Here is a 17,360-nt window from a genome sequence, read left to right on the forward strand (position 1 = left end):
TCATTCCCACATTTAAGATTCCAGTTGGAGTTAATTGTAAAAGCTTGTGTCAATCTGAATAAAATGTGCTAGCATTAAAACTTATAAAAATGGACTCGTGCAGTTTCACAGATACTGAGAATTATATATGTTAACGCTATAAAAATGTGAAAATTATGACAAATAATATGGCGTGTGGGATGAAGTGTCAGTATGCACGATACTCATTTCGTCGCGAAAAGAAACTAGAAATGTGTTATGTTTCAATACAAGTTATCTAAAGTGTTTCATTTGCTTTTGATGGCTAAAATTTATATCCTAAATTAAATTAATTATAATGTGCGCGGTGTGTATAGTACGGATAAGGCACAAACTGACATAAAGAAAAGACACAAGTAGGGGATAGATTTATCAAGAGATATTTTACCTGTCACAAATAGTGACTTCAAAACCACATAAAATGAAGTGATGTGCTCTAAATAACCCTTTCTCATTTTATTTTTACCAAAACATCAAAAATACATCCACACTATAATTCAAACCAAAGCTAGCTTTAACGTAATCTTTTGTGAAAAAAATAGTGTCCCATTACCTGTCCGCCGTTATTATGCTAAATTAGTATTCTATAGCCTGTCCGCCATTACGCGATCCCCTATTATTGTTATGACCTATTCAAAATATAAAAAAAATTCACTTATGTACTGCTTTGTTAAAATATATGAAAGTGAAATACGAGTCGCGTTGTTAAGCTTTTTTCATTTATCTTCAAATATCTCCTAAAACTTTGTGTCTGAACAAGTTCTGAACGATATATTTGCCACTAAATGTTTCAATTTACTGGTTAATTGATCTGAAGGGTTTCCGGAACTTCCAGTCTCACGGTCAGTATAATATTCCCGCTAAGATTTTTTTTTGTAGACAAGTAAAATATTCAGCATAAACGTCTCATCTCTTCATGTTGAAATAAACACAATGCATATCGGCGTTTAATTCAGTAGTCCTGTATTCATGTATGAAAAAGAAAACTTACTGATATTAATTGTAAAGCGGGATTTAAGATTGTCCAATTCTCACAGACTAACCTTACTGATATAGAAAAGAAATATCAGAGTATCAATAAAATTAACATTTTGCGTATTATAGTTGCTAAATATTCGATAATAATTATGTAACAGTGTATATATATCTAATCACTGGTAAACAAAATGAAAAAAATGGTTCTTTTTGACTGAATGTTTTTAATATTGAATTTACAGATATACTCTTTTTTTTCTAACAAACGACCTTTGTTTTCAGAATAATTAGTTGTGCGCGTGCGCAGGTCTATCCGTGCACGTGAACATGTCAGGCTAGAGTAACAGAAAACACGTTTACGTAAACAGATAGACCTTCCGGCGAGATCTTTATTGTTTTTGCAGTTTTTTTGTTTTAATTTTCGAAATATATAGACCCCAGGCAAACATACCAACATTTTTGGTTATTGAAAGATAAGTCTTTTCTTTGCGTTTTATTTAACACTTTCATTGAAAGAGTGGGCTGAAATAATTTTCTTGATGCAATTTCAGTTCAACATTTTGTCATGTTGTTACCAATAAATTTGACAATCAAATTTTGATAGACCGGTTAACTAGGATTTTTATCGTCTCGTTGAGCTAGTTTTAGTACATGTAAAATTTAAAGCATAAGTTGTTGCGGCCCCGAAATTTTTTCATTATAGATATTTATAGAATACTAAAAATAGGAGCAAAAGTTGTCCGGGCACCGGTCCCTTCATCGGCGTATAATTAAAACAGCTTCTTCGTGTTAGTACATGCGATTAGTTGTAAAGCAAATAAATTTAAACATGTCCGGAATAATAAAATTAGGTTAGTATTTTTGCATTGATGCCGAGTGCTTATACTTTTTAACTGTTTTTCACATTGCATTGAGTTTAGGTAGGAGAAAATGCTGCTATAACCTGTTAATTGAGCAAGCTTTGGAAATTAAGTGTTTGGAATTACGAAAAGAATGTTTGAAACGTACAAAGTTTTACATGTCCTAAATTATTGTTTTGTTCTTTGTTATACAAATGCTGTTTGCACTGTATTTACAATGAATGTTTTTTTGTTTTTTTTTTCAATTTTGTGTTGTTGCAGACTGCCAATGATATTAGGCTATTTTTTTTTGGCTGGAATTTATTAAAGGCCCTTTATAAAATGATTCACATGATAGAACTGTTGTTGAAATCTATTTGAATTCACGATGTTGTTTTATTGACAATGCATTCCGCCCAATGTTTTTTTTGACAAGCCGGTGGCTTATAAGAGTGCTATATAAAGGCTGCCATACGGCTTATTTAATTGTTAGCCGGTAGCAATGTTGTAGCACTAATTTTGTGCAAGGTCTCCTAATGGAATATTATCGAATATAGTTACAGATATATTTACACATAATAATAATAATAAACTGACAACCACTAAACCCAGACAGTTTAACTTATAGGATGCTTGGGCATGCCAGTTAGATGACCCATACTGATCTTGTGGTCATCTCATTAATTATCAAGGTTGCAAGGGCCTGAATATGGAAAACACTTTTTAAATCATTCAATCAAGAACCAGAATGTTAAAACTTTACAGGTTGATTGGAAATGTACATAAGATATTCCCTACTATTTTTGGTTCATTCCTTCAATGATCAAGGTCAGACAGGCCTGGACAAGCAAAACCGCTTCAAATCAAGAACTTGAAAACACTTTAATCCAGAATGTTGAAGCTTATTATGATTAGTTGATGACTTCTGTTGATCTTGATGTCAACTTATTCATTCTTAATGCTGCAGGGTACTGAACATGGAAAACAGTTTCCGATCAAAAACTGTCCAATATTTTAAACAGAACCTTTAGATTTACAGAATCAGTAACTTTACAACCACTTAGTACAGAATGTTGATGTTTCACAGGATGGTTGGACATGAAAAGTAGATGACGCCTATGATTTTGGAATTACTCTATCGAAGGTTATGGTAAGGGCCAAATTCCTTCACTTTTCATTTCCGCTTAAATGTGGAGAACCATTTGACTTCACAGTGTGGTAGGGGTTACATTGTAAAATACCCTAATTGTTTTAGGGTCATTCCATTGAAGGCTTTAGTCGCATGGCGCCTGAACTTGGAAAATCGTTTCTAATCAATATCTCGAGAACCACTTAAATGTTTAAACTTCATAGGAAGGTTTGGCATGCATGGTAGATGACACTTATTGATTTGTGGTCACCTCATCAATTGTGATGGTCGCAGGGGCCTAACCATGGCACTATTTTTCGGCCAATAATTCCAGAACTACTTGAACCAGCACGTTAAAACGTCATGTGATTTTTGGACATGCATAACAGACGTTCCCCATTTGATTACTGTTCATTCCATTAAAGGTCAAGTTTACATGAGACTGAACATAAAAGAACAGTTTCCGATTAATTTGCCGAGAACCACTTAATCCAGAATGTCAATTTTTCATAGGATAACTGGAAATCAGGGAATATGGCCACTGTTGATTTTCGGGTGAGTTGGTCAAAGCTCATTGTCACAGGGGCCTAAACAAACTGTTTCCGATCAATGACTCGAGAAGTGTTAAAAGTTCTTGGGATGATTGGACATGCAAACTAGATTCCTCCTTTTGACTTTGGGCAATATTATCAAAGGTCAAAGTGACAATGGCCTGAACATGCGAAACAGTTTTCGATCAATAAGTCGGAAACCATTTAAGTAAGAAAGTTAATATTTCCTTGGATGATTGGTATTACCCCTATTGACTTTTAGGTAACTCGATTAAAGCTCAAGGTCAAACAAACCTGAATATGGAAGAAACGATCAATAACTTGAGAGTCAGGTCTGCGTTTCATGGAGAGTATTAAGTAAGTCCTAAGTCCTGGGACCTAGGACTAAAGTTAGGATGGAATAGGTTTGCACTTAAGACTGTTTCAATAAACATTCCAATCTTTAGTCAAAGACTTAGTCCTTCTGACTTAGGACCAATTTGTTCTCTCCAACTGAAGTTGAAAATATAGTGTACTATTACAATATGGCATGTAACATTTTGTATTTATGATTTTACAATTAACTGCTATTAAGTATGAGACATTCGGCAATAAGCATGGCACACTGGCTTTCCATTCAATTTAGTGTTGTGTTTGTGTGTTAGGGTTATGTGTTCTTTTCAACAATTTCTAAATTATATAAAGGACGCAGTAAGCGCAATGCAAAACTTTATAGTGCTGCTTTATTGGATTATTACGCCATAGAAATGTGACATGGCACTGCATCCAATCATCGTATTCTGACACCGCGCTGACCAGACTAGTTTTATCCTATTAATGCTGAGCACCAAGTAAGGAAGCTACTAGTAAAATTTTTCAGGTATTTGATGTAACATGACCAGGGATCAAGTCCTCGACCTTCCTCACACAAAGCAAGAGCTTTACCATTAGGCTACCGAAGGGGTTGAGGCAATATAATGTCAAGCACAAGACTGCAATTCTAGAAAAGGGAGACTTTGCGTAGGCGGGCTGTTAGCTCGGTAGAGTACTCGCCCTGTAAGTAAAGGCTTCCGAGTTCAATCCCCAGACTGACTGCACATTTTACTCTATCAGTTACGTTTGGCGCCCAATTTGGGACCATGACTATTTTATTTCCTTTATAATTATGTCCCATTAGAAATTTGAGTGTAAAATTTAAATATCTGGGAAGTGTGACATGGTATAGACTTGATTACTACCAAGTGGAATTTTGGACTACTGCCAGTATGTACTTTCAATAAATAATCTTCAATTATTTTAATGGGTCTACTTCACCCACACTCTTGTTTTTGTTTTTCTTGTTGTTTTTGACAAGATTATTGTTACTATTTATCTATGTGATTGTAAAGAGCACATCCTGGAAAATAGTCTCCGATCAGTAACTTCACAACCCCTTAGCCCATAATTCTGAAGCTTCAAAAGATGATTGGACATGCGATGTAGATGACCTCTGTTGGTTTTGGGTGTACTCGATCAAAGAACAATGACACAAGGGCCTGAACATTGAGAACAGTTTCCGATAAATAACCTACCCATCATTTGAACCTTAAGACTTAAAAGAATGATAGGATGTACTTAGTAGATTATTTCTATTGAGGTCTTCCGATCAAAGGTCAAGGTCACGGGGCCTGAACATGCAAAACTGACCTAGAATTTTTAAACTTCATGGGGTAATTGGAAATACAATGTTGATGACTCCTGTTGATATATGGGTTGCTCGATCAAAGGTCAAGGTCAAAGGAGCCAGAATATTGGAAACCATTTTCACTCAATAAGATAAGGATCTCTTGACCTAGGACATTGAAAGTTTATGGGATGGTTCGATAGTTGTTATTCAGATTTATAAAAGCACGGTTACTTCTGTTTTCTGTTTTCTACTTTAGACAAAATAGGGTTAGCAATGTTATAGTTGTAGATACTCTCTGTAGGTCCAATATCATTAGTACATCTAACGACAGATCGGAAAATTGGAAATAAAGACATTTACTGCCTTGAAAGGAGAAGACTTCAGTAACAACTGACTTAGGACCAGCTAACAAGAGGCTAGATGTCGGATGCTCTTACTCTACACTACTGCGCCATTGTCATATTTTTCTATTGCTTTACAGTAGTTAAAATTGAAGACAAGTATAATTAATTTAAAATATTTTTGCTGTCAGTTCACGTTTATTATCATTTTAAGGATTACTTAGCGGCCATTCCGACTACTTTACACATGTGACAGGAAATTACCAAGAGAAGGTCATGGCTGGATACGATCTAATGGAAAATGAACGGCCAGCAAACATATCGAAATACCACGGTACTTACTCAACACATATATTTGGATCAAAAGTAAAAGACATCATAAATGAGCATGACACTGAAAAGGTAAGAAACAGTTTTCAAATAAATCCTACAAGGATAAGTCAATAAGTTTCCGGCCTACAAAACTTCCGGTCGGGATCAACTTCGTGCTTTTTCTATGTAATTGCCCTCTATCATATATCATTACACACAGCGATGTTCGAGTGCCAATATCCCTGGAGTGAAGAAGTCAGGGTCCTAAGCTTCAACCCACTTCTCAACCGCTGCCTTGACCTGTTTATCCTTCACGAAATGGTGTCCACAAGTGTTTATTTTTTCTTCAAGTTCGGCAACAGAAAGTAATCACTGGCTGGTAGATCTAAATATCTAAATATGCCGGATGTGGTATAATTTCAAATCCATTTCGCTGCACGGTATCCATGGAAACCTTACAGATGTGGACTCTGGCATTGTCTTGCACTAGAAAAAAAATCCTTTAAAAAATTGCCTCACCTCTGGAAATACGCAACTGGTCGAGTAAGTTGACATAATACTTTCAAGTACTTGTACTGCATTTAGGTAAATAGTCAATCAGAATGACATCTTTGGAATCCCAAAATACAGTGGCAAACACCTTGCCTGCTGAATACTTGCTGTTAAACATTTTTGGTCTTGGAGAACCAGGCCATACCCTTTTCCTACTTGAACTTTTGTTTTCAGGCTGGCAATAAGTTGTATGTACATTCACAAGACGCAGCAGAAAATCATCTTCTGTTTATTTAAACCGACATAACAATCCACTGCAAACTGATGCTCTAGTGGCCATTTGATATTTAGAAAACGATTTAGAAACTCTACGCGCAGTCGGCTTACGGATACCTAACCGATCAATTAAGATTATAGAACACTTCCGTGTGAGATGCCTTTTACATTTCCTTCATTTTAATTCTTCTGTCAGTATAAACTAGTACCTGCACTTTAGCGCACTTTGCCTTATCTTTGGAATCCATTGGGCGTACTTGCCGGCTGTCATCTTATAACGTTCTTCCCCGTTTGAATTCAGCAATCCAAGATTTCACCTGAACATATGGTGGCGCGGAAGACCCGTATACGTCACATCGTGCATTTCCTTTCCTGTTTCACAAACGTTAAAATAAGTACCGAATAACTCCAAATTTGAGAAAAAGCTAGTTTTAGTATCACTGGCCATGTTTGCGGGGCTATATCTACACAATAAGTGAAACACCTCTTGTATATGTTTTATATACCTGACCGGCGGTTGTGAAAAAAAAAAAAAACATTTTTATTGTTAAAAAGGGGCTTGACTGGTTACTTAATGACTCGCCCTCCTATTAAGAACCAAAATGCTTTGCAACTCTAATAGTCAACACAAACAAAAACGAGCGGCATACAATAATCAAATCTAAACTTCAAAAACAGAATATAATGTTCGATTTATTTATCATTTACGACTATTTCGGTTTATTGAAATTTTGTGAAGCATGATTTAACCGTTGATGGGCGTTAGACAAGTTTCAATAAACACAAAAATATATATTACAATTGAAATCTGTATTTGTTGTGATAAGATAATGTATATACCCATTTGAAAAAAAAATTCTTGAGTGTAGAAATTATATAATAAATAAAAACATATTTCAGATGTCCCTTGGCTCAGACTACAATATGGATTTAAGTTGAATATTTATTTTGTTTAATTAAACAAAGCCAAAAATTTTTATTTTGCCTCAATGTCATATCAGAATTCAGTATGTTATTACAATAAGAGATAAATTAGCCTTTAATTGTCTTTTAATGCTTTTGTCCTACTGTGGTGTTTACTGATACCTCAGATAAAATAAAAATCTCGCCTGGTTAAAGATATAGTAGAACCCAAAAGGTAACCGAAGGATATGAGGTTTGTTTTAAAGGCAAATTGTTCCAACAGTCCGAATATGTCCTTTAAATACTGTATCTTATGCAGAAATGTGATGTCACTCAGTCAAACGCACCATTGATAAAACCTTTCCTCGCTGACGAAATGTATTACAATTTTAGATGTTTCTCATAAAAATGTTGTTACGGGTGGTATGTGTGTGTAAATAGTACAAAACTGATAGAAATGTCTACAATATTAAAAGTTTCAGTAACACCCGGCTGACAATCTTTGAATTATCTTATTCAAGAATATACATCAGAAGAAAAAGTAAAATATACAGATTAAAATGATGTATCACTTTGTAATAAAAAACCGAATCAGTAAGTTTGTTATTACTTTTCTGTATATACTCTTAAAACGCCGCATGTATCCGTTTCAGTCCATCATTTTCGTTACGCAATTACATAGACCACTAAGAATATCAACTATAGAAAATTATATTTGTTTTATACATCACGATACATATACAAGTTGGTTATAATGACTTTGGATTGCTCACCTTAGTAATATGAGCTACATGTATCAAATGTTAAGCTCATGCTAAAATATTAAGAAAGTAGGTATGTAGGTCACAATCATGGTCACTGAAATCAGTTTTAAGATCAGTGTGCAAAACTGTACATGTCACCCAAATATCAAGGTTTTGTCTTAAACAATTAGTTATAGAGGCAGAGTACCGCTCCGTACCGTAAAAAACACCAGATCGTTTACGTCTGACCAACTTATTTTCTTTTTTGTCAAACGGATATCATGTCTGAAAGAATTCCGCCTGGAGTTTGATGGTTTTACGCATGAATTACTTTATTCTGTCTTTTTCATGGCACCTGAAATCCACAGTCTTTAAAGGGAGCCAAAGAATAAAATCCAAAACTACGTGACGTGGTAAATAGGTTGATAGTTAAGGATGATCTGTCTGATACTTTTCGCATCGAAAATAATCATTAATGTAAACTTTATAATATATTTACCTAGAAAAACACTAGAAACGATAACAGTTACAAAATGTCTGAGAAAAAATATTAGACATTGTAGTACAATGCATCATACCATTGCCAACAAATGTAAAGGAAATCCCCCGCCGATGAAATCGAGAGTGGGGTATTAAAATCGCGTTGTCCGTCCGTGCGTGCGTGCGTCCGTCCGCAGTCATATCTCAGTAACTAGCAGGTAGAATTTCATGAAACTTGAAATAAACATAAACCAGCATACTGCGATGATGCCCGTCAAGTTTCTATCTGGGTCCGCCCCTTATTTCAAGAGTTATGACCCCTGAAATAGTCAAAAATGCATGCATGCGTCCGTCTGCAGCCATTTCTCAGTAACTAGCAGGTAGAATTTCATAAAACTTGAAATAAACGTGAACCAATATACTGCAATGTTGCCCGTCAAATGGTTTGGATTTGTCAATTTTCCTTAGAGTTATTACCCTTGATTTAATAAAAACATCCACGTCCGGAGCCATATTGGTAGAATTTCGTTAAACGTCTTTCATTCTTTTCCATGAACATTGATTATAAACATAAGAAGCTGTGTATCCCCACCTGGGCACCCCCTTGTCTTGGTCACCCACCTCCCCACCCCACCCCCACCTCCCAAACCTCTTCCCACAAAAGAAAAAAAATCCTTATCTTAAATTTATTTTAAACCTTCCATGAATATATATCTACATGCAAAGTTGCACCGTTTCCCCACTCGTGGCAGTCATGCTTACCACAAGGATCATGCCTTCCCCCGACACGTTTTTCTTCTAAACTATACAAAGACAATATTTCATTCTAGTTACACTTCAAGCTCACATTTCAAATAACTCCATTTAATTCTAAAAGCTTAGCTTATAACAGTAAACATATTCCATTCAAAATAATTTCATTACTCAGGATCAACATAACATACATTTTTTATGTACACTTAAAACATTCTTTTTCTGTTAAATTGATATTGACTTATGAAATTATTTGCCGGATATATTTTTTACCATTTCTCACCACAAACCCTTTCGGCGGGGGATACGAATTCATCGAATTTGCTTGTTATCATTGAAATACAAGTAAAATAAAGCAAATATGTTTGCTCAATGAGTGTGTAGTAAATACTTCAATTCCGCTGGTCAGAGGGCATTCATCTCTCAACAAAAGGGTGCTGCTGCTGAAATTTTAAAAATCTACTTTCAGCAGAAAATTTTGTTTTTGAAATGCAAGTAAAAATATAAAAATCTGCTCACGATAGTCCATGCAACAGTCTATTAAATTCTCAAAAACTATTTTCAACCGGGCCTTTAAGTCACATTCACGGTCATTGAAGTCAGTTTTAAAATCGTTGTGTAAAAAGTACATATCATTCAAATTTCAAGGCTATGTCTTACAAAGCAAGAAAATAGGTCAGTAGATCACATTCATAGTCACTGAAAGTCAGCATTAAGCTTGCCAAATTTCAAGGCTATACTGTTATCTAAATTCCAAGAATGTATATGAAAGAAAAACAAGTACGCAAGTAGGTCACATTCATTGTCATTGAAAGTCAGTTTTAAAATTAGTGTGCAAAACTGTACATGTCATCCAAATTATAGCTATAACCTTTTTCCACCCCATGGACAAAATTCGAACAATCTTGTTAGAGATCAACTAGGCAATGATACATACAAAAAATATTGGTGCTTACAGAGAAGATTTCGACATGTATTTTCCTATATAAGTCTTTGTAAAAATACTGATCACCGGGACAGTGTCTCTTTTCACCCCGGGATACTTGTTAAGGACCACAAGGCAATGCTACATATCAAAGGCCTATGTTTGTGTTATTCAGACAAGAAGACATTTAAAAGATCTTTTTCCTCTATACAAGTCTATACAAACCGGGCGGGGTCATATTTGACCTTAGGAAGATAATTTGGACAATCTTAGTTGAGGACGAGTAGATGATGTTACATACAAAATAACAAAGCACTAGCTACTGTCGTTTTGAACAAGAAGATGTTCATAGCTTTTCCATATTTAAATCTATATAAACCATGTGAACCCCAGGCCGGGCAATATTTGATCATTGAGAAATAATTTATCTTGGTAGAAAATTACTAAAATATTAAAGCAATAGGCTCTGTGGTCTTGTACAAGAAGATATTTTTCTCTTTATAAATCTATCTAAACCAAGTAATTCCAACAGTACTCCTAGTGCGGGGACATATTTGACCCTAGGTGGTAATTAATTAGCTGACGCTACATACCAAATATCTAATCCCTAGCTACAGTGGTTTGGACAAGAAGATTTTCTCCTTCAGATTGCCATGACAGCCAAAGATCTGTATAGAATTCAATACTTTGAGCAATGTTAATGAGGATCATGCAAGAAACATCCATGTAAAGTTTCATCAAAATTGGACTGGTGGTTTATGCTGAGAGGTGTTTTCGGACCCCAGACGACAGCGACGACGGAAACCGGACAATCACTGACCACTAAAGCTCACTAATGAGCTCCGTGAGCTAAAGACAGTAAGGAGCCCACCCCCTTAGCTCAGTAGGTAGAGCATTGGTGTATGGATAACGGGGTCGTGATTTTGATTCTGGGGCGGGGCTTATGTTCTCCGTGACAATTTGATAAACTACATTCTGTCTGAAATCATCAGTCCTCCACCTCTGAGTCATGTGGGAAAGTTGATCATTACTTGCGGAGAATAGTAAGGACAATGCAATATTTACAACCTACGACATTAACAGTGACTTGTTTCCTCTTGAAAATTAAAATAACATACCCTGAAATCCCGAAAATAAGCCGCGGCTTATTTTAAATTTTGGTAAGGATTTGGTGGCTTATTATCGAGACCGGCTTATTTTGAGTCCGGCAAACTTTTGAGTACATATATTCAGTAACGATTTAAAAACCGGCGTATTTTCGAGATAATGAAAGAGATAAAAACATCGACGTCGGTAAATACTTATACTTCTTAAATATCTGTTCTGTTACAATTTGTTACCATTTCTTATAAAATAATCTGATGCTAACAGATAATTACCCATTAAAAAGTCTTGTCAGGCCTAACAAACATACCCTGAAATCCCGAAAATAAGCCGCGGCTTATTTTAAATTTTGGTAAGGATTTGGTGGCTTATTATCGAGACCGGCTTATTCTGAGTCCGGCAAACTTTTGAGTACATATATTCAGTAACGATTTAAAAACCGGCGTATTTTCGAGATAATGAAAGAGATAAAAACATCGACGTCGGTAAATACTTATACTTATTAAATATCTGTTCTATTACAATTTGTTACCATTTCTTATAAAATAATCTGATGCTAACAGATAATTACCCATTAAAAAGTCTTGTCAGGCCTAACAAACAAATAAACCTATGATTTAATCGCCCAACAAGTATGAATAACTCACACAACACGTGATAAACACTGAGTTGTGTTATGAAGACCGGTCATTTTCATTAATATAACAGACGTTACAAGAAGTGTTTGAGACAGGGATTCTATTGGGTTTTTTTTAAAGTTTTAATTTGTCCAGTGTTTTAAAATCAGCACAACTTGCATTGTTTAAGTGCTTTTATTCCAAAGAATGTTTTATTGCTATTGCTATTACATTTGGAAATAAATCTGCTATGTACATGTTGGTAACTTTTGCTATCAACAGCCACCAGGATATCTTTGCAAAACCAGGATTTTGGCAAACTTCGCTACCATTTCTAAGTGACTTAGAAACTTCTGTTTTAGCTTGGATGGTAGTTTAAGTGCCAATGAGCAATAAATGATATAGTTTTGCATTTGTTTTAATTTTCTTATGTACAAAAAAGATGATTAATAAAATTTGTCCAATAGGATTTTTCCAATTTCCAATCGGACGCCATATATCCGATTGGAATTTTTGAAAATCCAATCGGACTTTTTTCCCATATTTTGGCGTGCTGGATTTTTTTCCGGGCGGAAAACATTTTTTCGCTGAAAGTATGTATAAACAAATGGTTATTGTATATATTGTATAAAAGAACGTAATTTGTATCAAATAGCGGTCTCCTGAGAACTTGAGAACTTTTCAAAAATCCAATGGGATTTTTTTCCAATACTTTTTATGGAAAAATATCCGCCCGGAACAGTCTCCGGATTTAGTTTGCAAATCCGGAATTTTCGCAAACTCAGCTACCTTTTATCTTTGACTTTTTTGTGATCTTTTGACACCTAACAATAGTTCGGGTCTCATAGAGAAATAATTGGCCATTTCCTTCCAAATATCTCAAACAACGAACTCTTGGGACAGCTTCAAAGTTGGTCCTCCCATGGGAGTATTTTTTTCTCCCGCGGGGTTTTCGCTATCCCATGGGAGGTCCAATCGGAGGTTTTCTCCCACTTTAAGAATTGCGGGAGAAATACCCCATTGGGTTTTAACAAAATTTCTGAAATTCATTTTTTATCGCTGGTAAGTATTTCTTAGTATTTAATGTCGTGTTGTTTCTATATTAGACCTGAAAATAAGCGTTCTGAAAATCTCCCACTGGAGGTTTCCTCCCACATGTGATACTGGCGAACTCCAGCGGGAGAGTTCACCTGCGGGAGAATTTCTCCTGTTTTGAAAATGGGGTTATTCTCCTGTTTTGAAAATGGGGTTATTCCCCCATTTATTCTTACTTTCATATATAGAATCTGTTCTTGGTAGTTTACGCAACAATTTGTACTTACAACTGATTTTCTTAAAATAACAATAATAACAACAACAACAAGTTAACAGTAATAATAATAATAATAATAATAATGAATAAATAAATAATAATAACAACAACAATGATAATAATAATAACAAGAACTCTAAATGTTTATTTTCGTGTAAAGAAGAGATCTCATCTCAATTAAATGTATGCTAGCTATCTTCTATTAGAGGTAATAAATATGTTAACGCGCACCGAAATAGCCTGCGAGCGGGTTTTACAGCTTCTGCAGGAATTCACCCGTGACGTTTTTCTCTTGTTACCTGTATGGTCAAAATTAAGATTTGCATTAGTGGTTCTTTACGTCAGATAGTTTCTACGCTTTTGCTGAAAACTTTGTGCAGCCGCATCGTTTTATCTAACTGAATTTAGCGGTTTTTTTGGCAGTCAGCTCTTAATTTCAAGCTTGAATCTTGTTTCATTCAGGCCTGCTATTTTTTTTCTTTGCTTTTCCTTTTTTTTAAAATAGATTAGCTTTGATTTCTATTTTTCTATTTTAATATTTTATTTTTACATCAGTATATTGTACTGTTAATGAAAAATACTTTTGTAGTTTGTTTAGTTAGCTTTACATGTTCATTTCCAAAGAAAACTTAATTAAACAGACCTAACATTAACAATTGTGTAAAAGTAATACTATACCATAAACATTAATCATTAAATGATTTTCAATGAGCAAATAAGTTACGTTTACGGTATTATTATTCTTTGCTGACTTAATTTTGATTTCGTACAAATGTGCAGCTGATAGATTAGCTTATTGTGCATTTTTTTTTCACCATGTTATAAGTATTCCCAATTACATGATATTGCACTTTTAAACGATAACAAAATTTAAAACAGGCAATGTCCTTGACACATCCTTGAATTTTAATCAATATAAAAATCAGCAAGTGACCAAAATACTGTAACTGAATATATGAAAGATAAATGTTTTCGAAAAATAGTTTTTCTTTGATATTCTTTTACTTCGGTGACCTTACAAACTATAAGATAAAAACAGTGAAATAAATATAAATGTCTATTTTTCAAAATTTATTTGTCAGTTTCCGTTTCTAGGTCTACGAGAGGTATATGTCGCAATTAAACTGATTGCTAGTTTTCTTTGTATTATTTTCGGTTTAATTCCGTTTTTCAACATTATTTGATATAAGTAACGACAGGCAAAATATTGTCAATAGGTCAGTGCTCATCAGAGATGGTGCACTGTGACACATTTACGACAGGAAGTAAACGGCTAACCCATTGATCGAATTACTGACTCAAAATCCACACCTGCCTTATCGGAGCGGCTAAATATGAGAGGGGTGAGCAGCTACACCTACGAAGATACAAATCACACATTAATCAGTAGATCGCATTTATACGGAATTCCGTTAGGGTCATCGCCTTTGAATGTGTTCAATTGAAACGCGATACTCGATAGTACGATGATGAAAACGCGAAATAACGAAACTACGATAACGAAAACGCGATGTTAAATACGCGATACTACGATAACGAAAACGTGGTAATACGATAGTACGATGATGATAATGTGATATAATGTCATGTCGCGTTTTTACCATTGCACTGTCGCGTTTTCGTTATCATAATATCGTTATTTTGCGTTATCATCATCGTACTATCGCGTTATCATCATCGTACTGTCGCGTTATTATCTTCGTACTGTTGTGTTAACACCATCGTACTGTCGCATAATCATTATGGCATCATCGCCTTCCGGTGCGCATGTGCATGCTCAAAATTACAAGATTAGAAGTTATGCTTTTAGAACTACAGCTCCCGCCTTCAAGATAGGGCGATATGCAGATTCGAACCCGGGTCCACCTGTATGAAAATCATGATTTTTATTGATGATCTCCACTAGCTACAGGTGCCAGTTAGCCAAAAGCAACATAACTAACTATTCATTTTGTATTGGCAACTAAATAGACATTTACAGAGAATGAATTTAAGGAGGCGAACACCTTCAAAAGGCTTTAAAAATATAATTTGACTGCATTTCTCATTCCTGTAAAATCATGAATAAAATTTCTGATTAAAGGATATTAACTCTATCACTTTTGGTTGTTAACCGCTTTACTTTTTATTTTGACATGTGAAAACTGAAAATGAAATGCTATGTATTTCTGAAGAAAATCCCCAGACGTTGATGCATTAAAATGAAAATATGTGCCATGCAAACTGCAAAAAAAAAAAAAAAATCCTCGAATATTTGCGATGTTCCGATTTCAGCGTGGTTATGCGTCTTATGGAATTCAACATCGATAACTTTAGTTTTACAAAACATGCATTCGCTTGAATTTTATTTTCAGTGTAGAAATAAAAGCCATCATATTTGTGCCGAAAACATTCATCGACATATTTGTGAAAATATTCATGTTAGACACAAAAAAACAAAACTGTCCGATCATGCTACAATATGACATTCTCTTTTGTTGTTATTAATCTTGTACAACATAGAAAACTCATAGCGATTGACCTGCAGAGTGTTTGCAAAATAACATATTTGGTTTTACCTAAAAAACGTTATACAACCCGCGAACAAGCAACAGAAATCATTTTGAATTTTAACAGTACTAAATTAGCATGACAAATATTACCCAGAACTCTGCTTGGGGAATTCTCCTATGCACATAGGCCACGGAAGGCGATATGATGATGATGACGTGACAGTACGATGGTAATAACGCGACAGTACGATGATGATAACGCGACAGTGCGATGGTGATAGCGCGACAGTATGATGGTGATAACGCGATAGTACGATGATGATAACGCGACAGTACGATAGTGACGATTGTGATAATGCGACAGTACGATGATGATGACGCGACAATACGATGATGATAACGCAACATTGCGATGGTGATAGCGTGACAGTACGATGGTGATAATGCGATAGTACGATGATGATAACGCGACAATATGATAGTGGTAACGCGACAGTACGATGGTGATAACGTGATAGTACGGTAATGAAATTGCGAAATCACGATACTACGGTAACGAAAACGCGATGATACGATATTACGATGGTGAAAACGCGACTGTACGATCGTACTATCGCATGATCGCGTTTTTGTCATCGTGTTGTCGTGTTTTCGTTATCGTAGTTTGGTGATTTCGCGTTTTCGTCTTCGTACCATCGAGTATCGCGTTTCAGATGAACATATTCAAAGGCGATGGCCATAACGGAATTCCGTACATTTAACGTTTTAATGTCGCTTTTTACGGCTAAATAATTGTGTGTTCGAAAGCTGTTTTTTTTTTTTTTTTTTTTTTTTCACAAAACACACCAATGGCATGTGTGCGGCTCATTGTTGTGTCCTTATTTTTTAAAATTATGAAAAAAAAAAGATTTATGATAATATTGATATGATTCAGATAAATCCTTATTGTACTAGTATTTGGATTAATCGCTCCAAAATGCTATCGAATATTATGTCTTATATTTATATATATTTTTGATATATACTTTGAATGTGAATAATGTTTGTTAAGCGAGAGAAAGAAGAAATCCATAGTTTTGTTGGAGAGAAGATTGAAAAATATCATAGCTCCATGTTCTATGTTACTGCTTCGCATTCATCAAAACAGAATATTTGTGCAGCACAAAAAACGTACGAGACAAGTCAACGCCGCGAACAACAGTATTATTTATCAAGTTAAAATGGGACCGGGTATCAGAAGAGCAGATAATTATTTACTATTGATTTAATATAATCTGTTTTCATTTCAACATAATTTATTTCCTTTTAAACCACAGTCGTAACTTAGTTTCTTGAAAGGAATATGAGCCGGAAACTTTAAATACGTCAAAATCTTTTATTTCTCTTTAGATAATTATCTTTCACTTGCGCAATGACTGTGGGATATTACATAATGAGCGTTCCTTACCCAGCG

General features: G+C 34.9%; 1 protein-coding gene across 2 annotated transcripts in view; it reads left to right on the forward strand.

Moving 5' to 3' along the window:
• Nucleotides 1–17,360, forward strand: part of LOC123544967 (arylsulfatase J-like) — a 129,692-nt gene that overhangs the window by 27,926 nt on the left and 84,406 nt on the right. For both annotated transcript variants that reach the window (XM_045331153.2, XM_045331161.2), the window contains exon 3: nucleotides 5,713–5,900. In XM_045331153.2, the coding sequence (XP_045187088.1) occupies nucleotides 5,713–5,900 (188 nt within the window). The remainder of the gene's footprint in view (nucleotides 1–5,712; nucleotides 5,901–17,360) is intronic.

This window comes from Mercenaria mercenaria, chromosome 15 (assembly GCF_021730395.1).
Source record: "Mercenaria mercenaria strain notata chromosome 15, MADL_Memer_1, whole genome shotgun sequence".
In the NCBI taxonomy this organism is placed as follows: domain Eukaryota; kingdom Metazoa; phylum Mollusca; class Bivalvia; order Venerida; family Veneridae; genus Mercenaria; species Mercenaria mercenaria.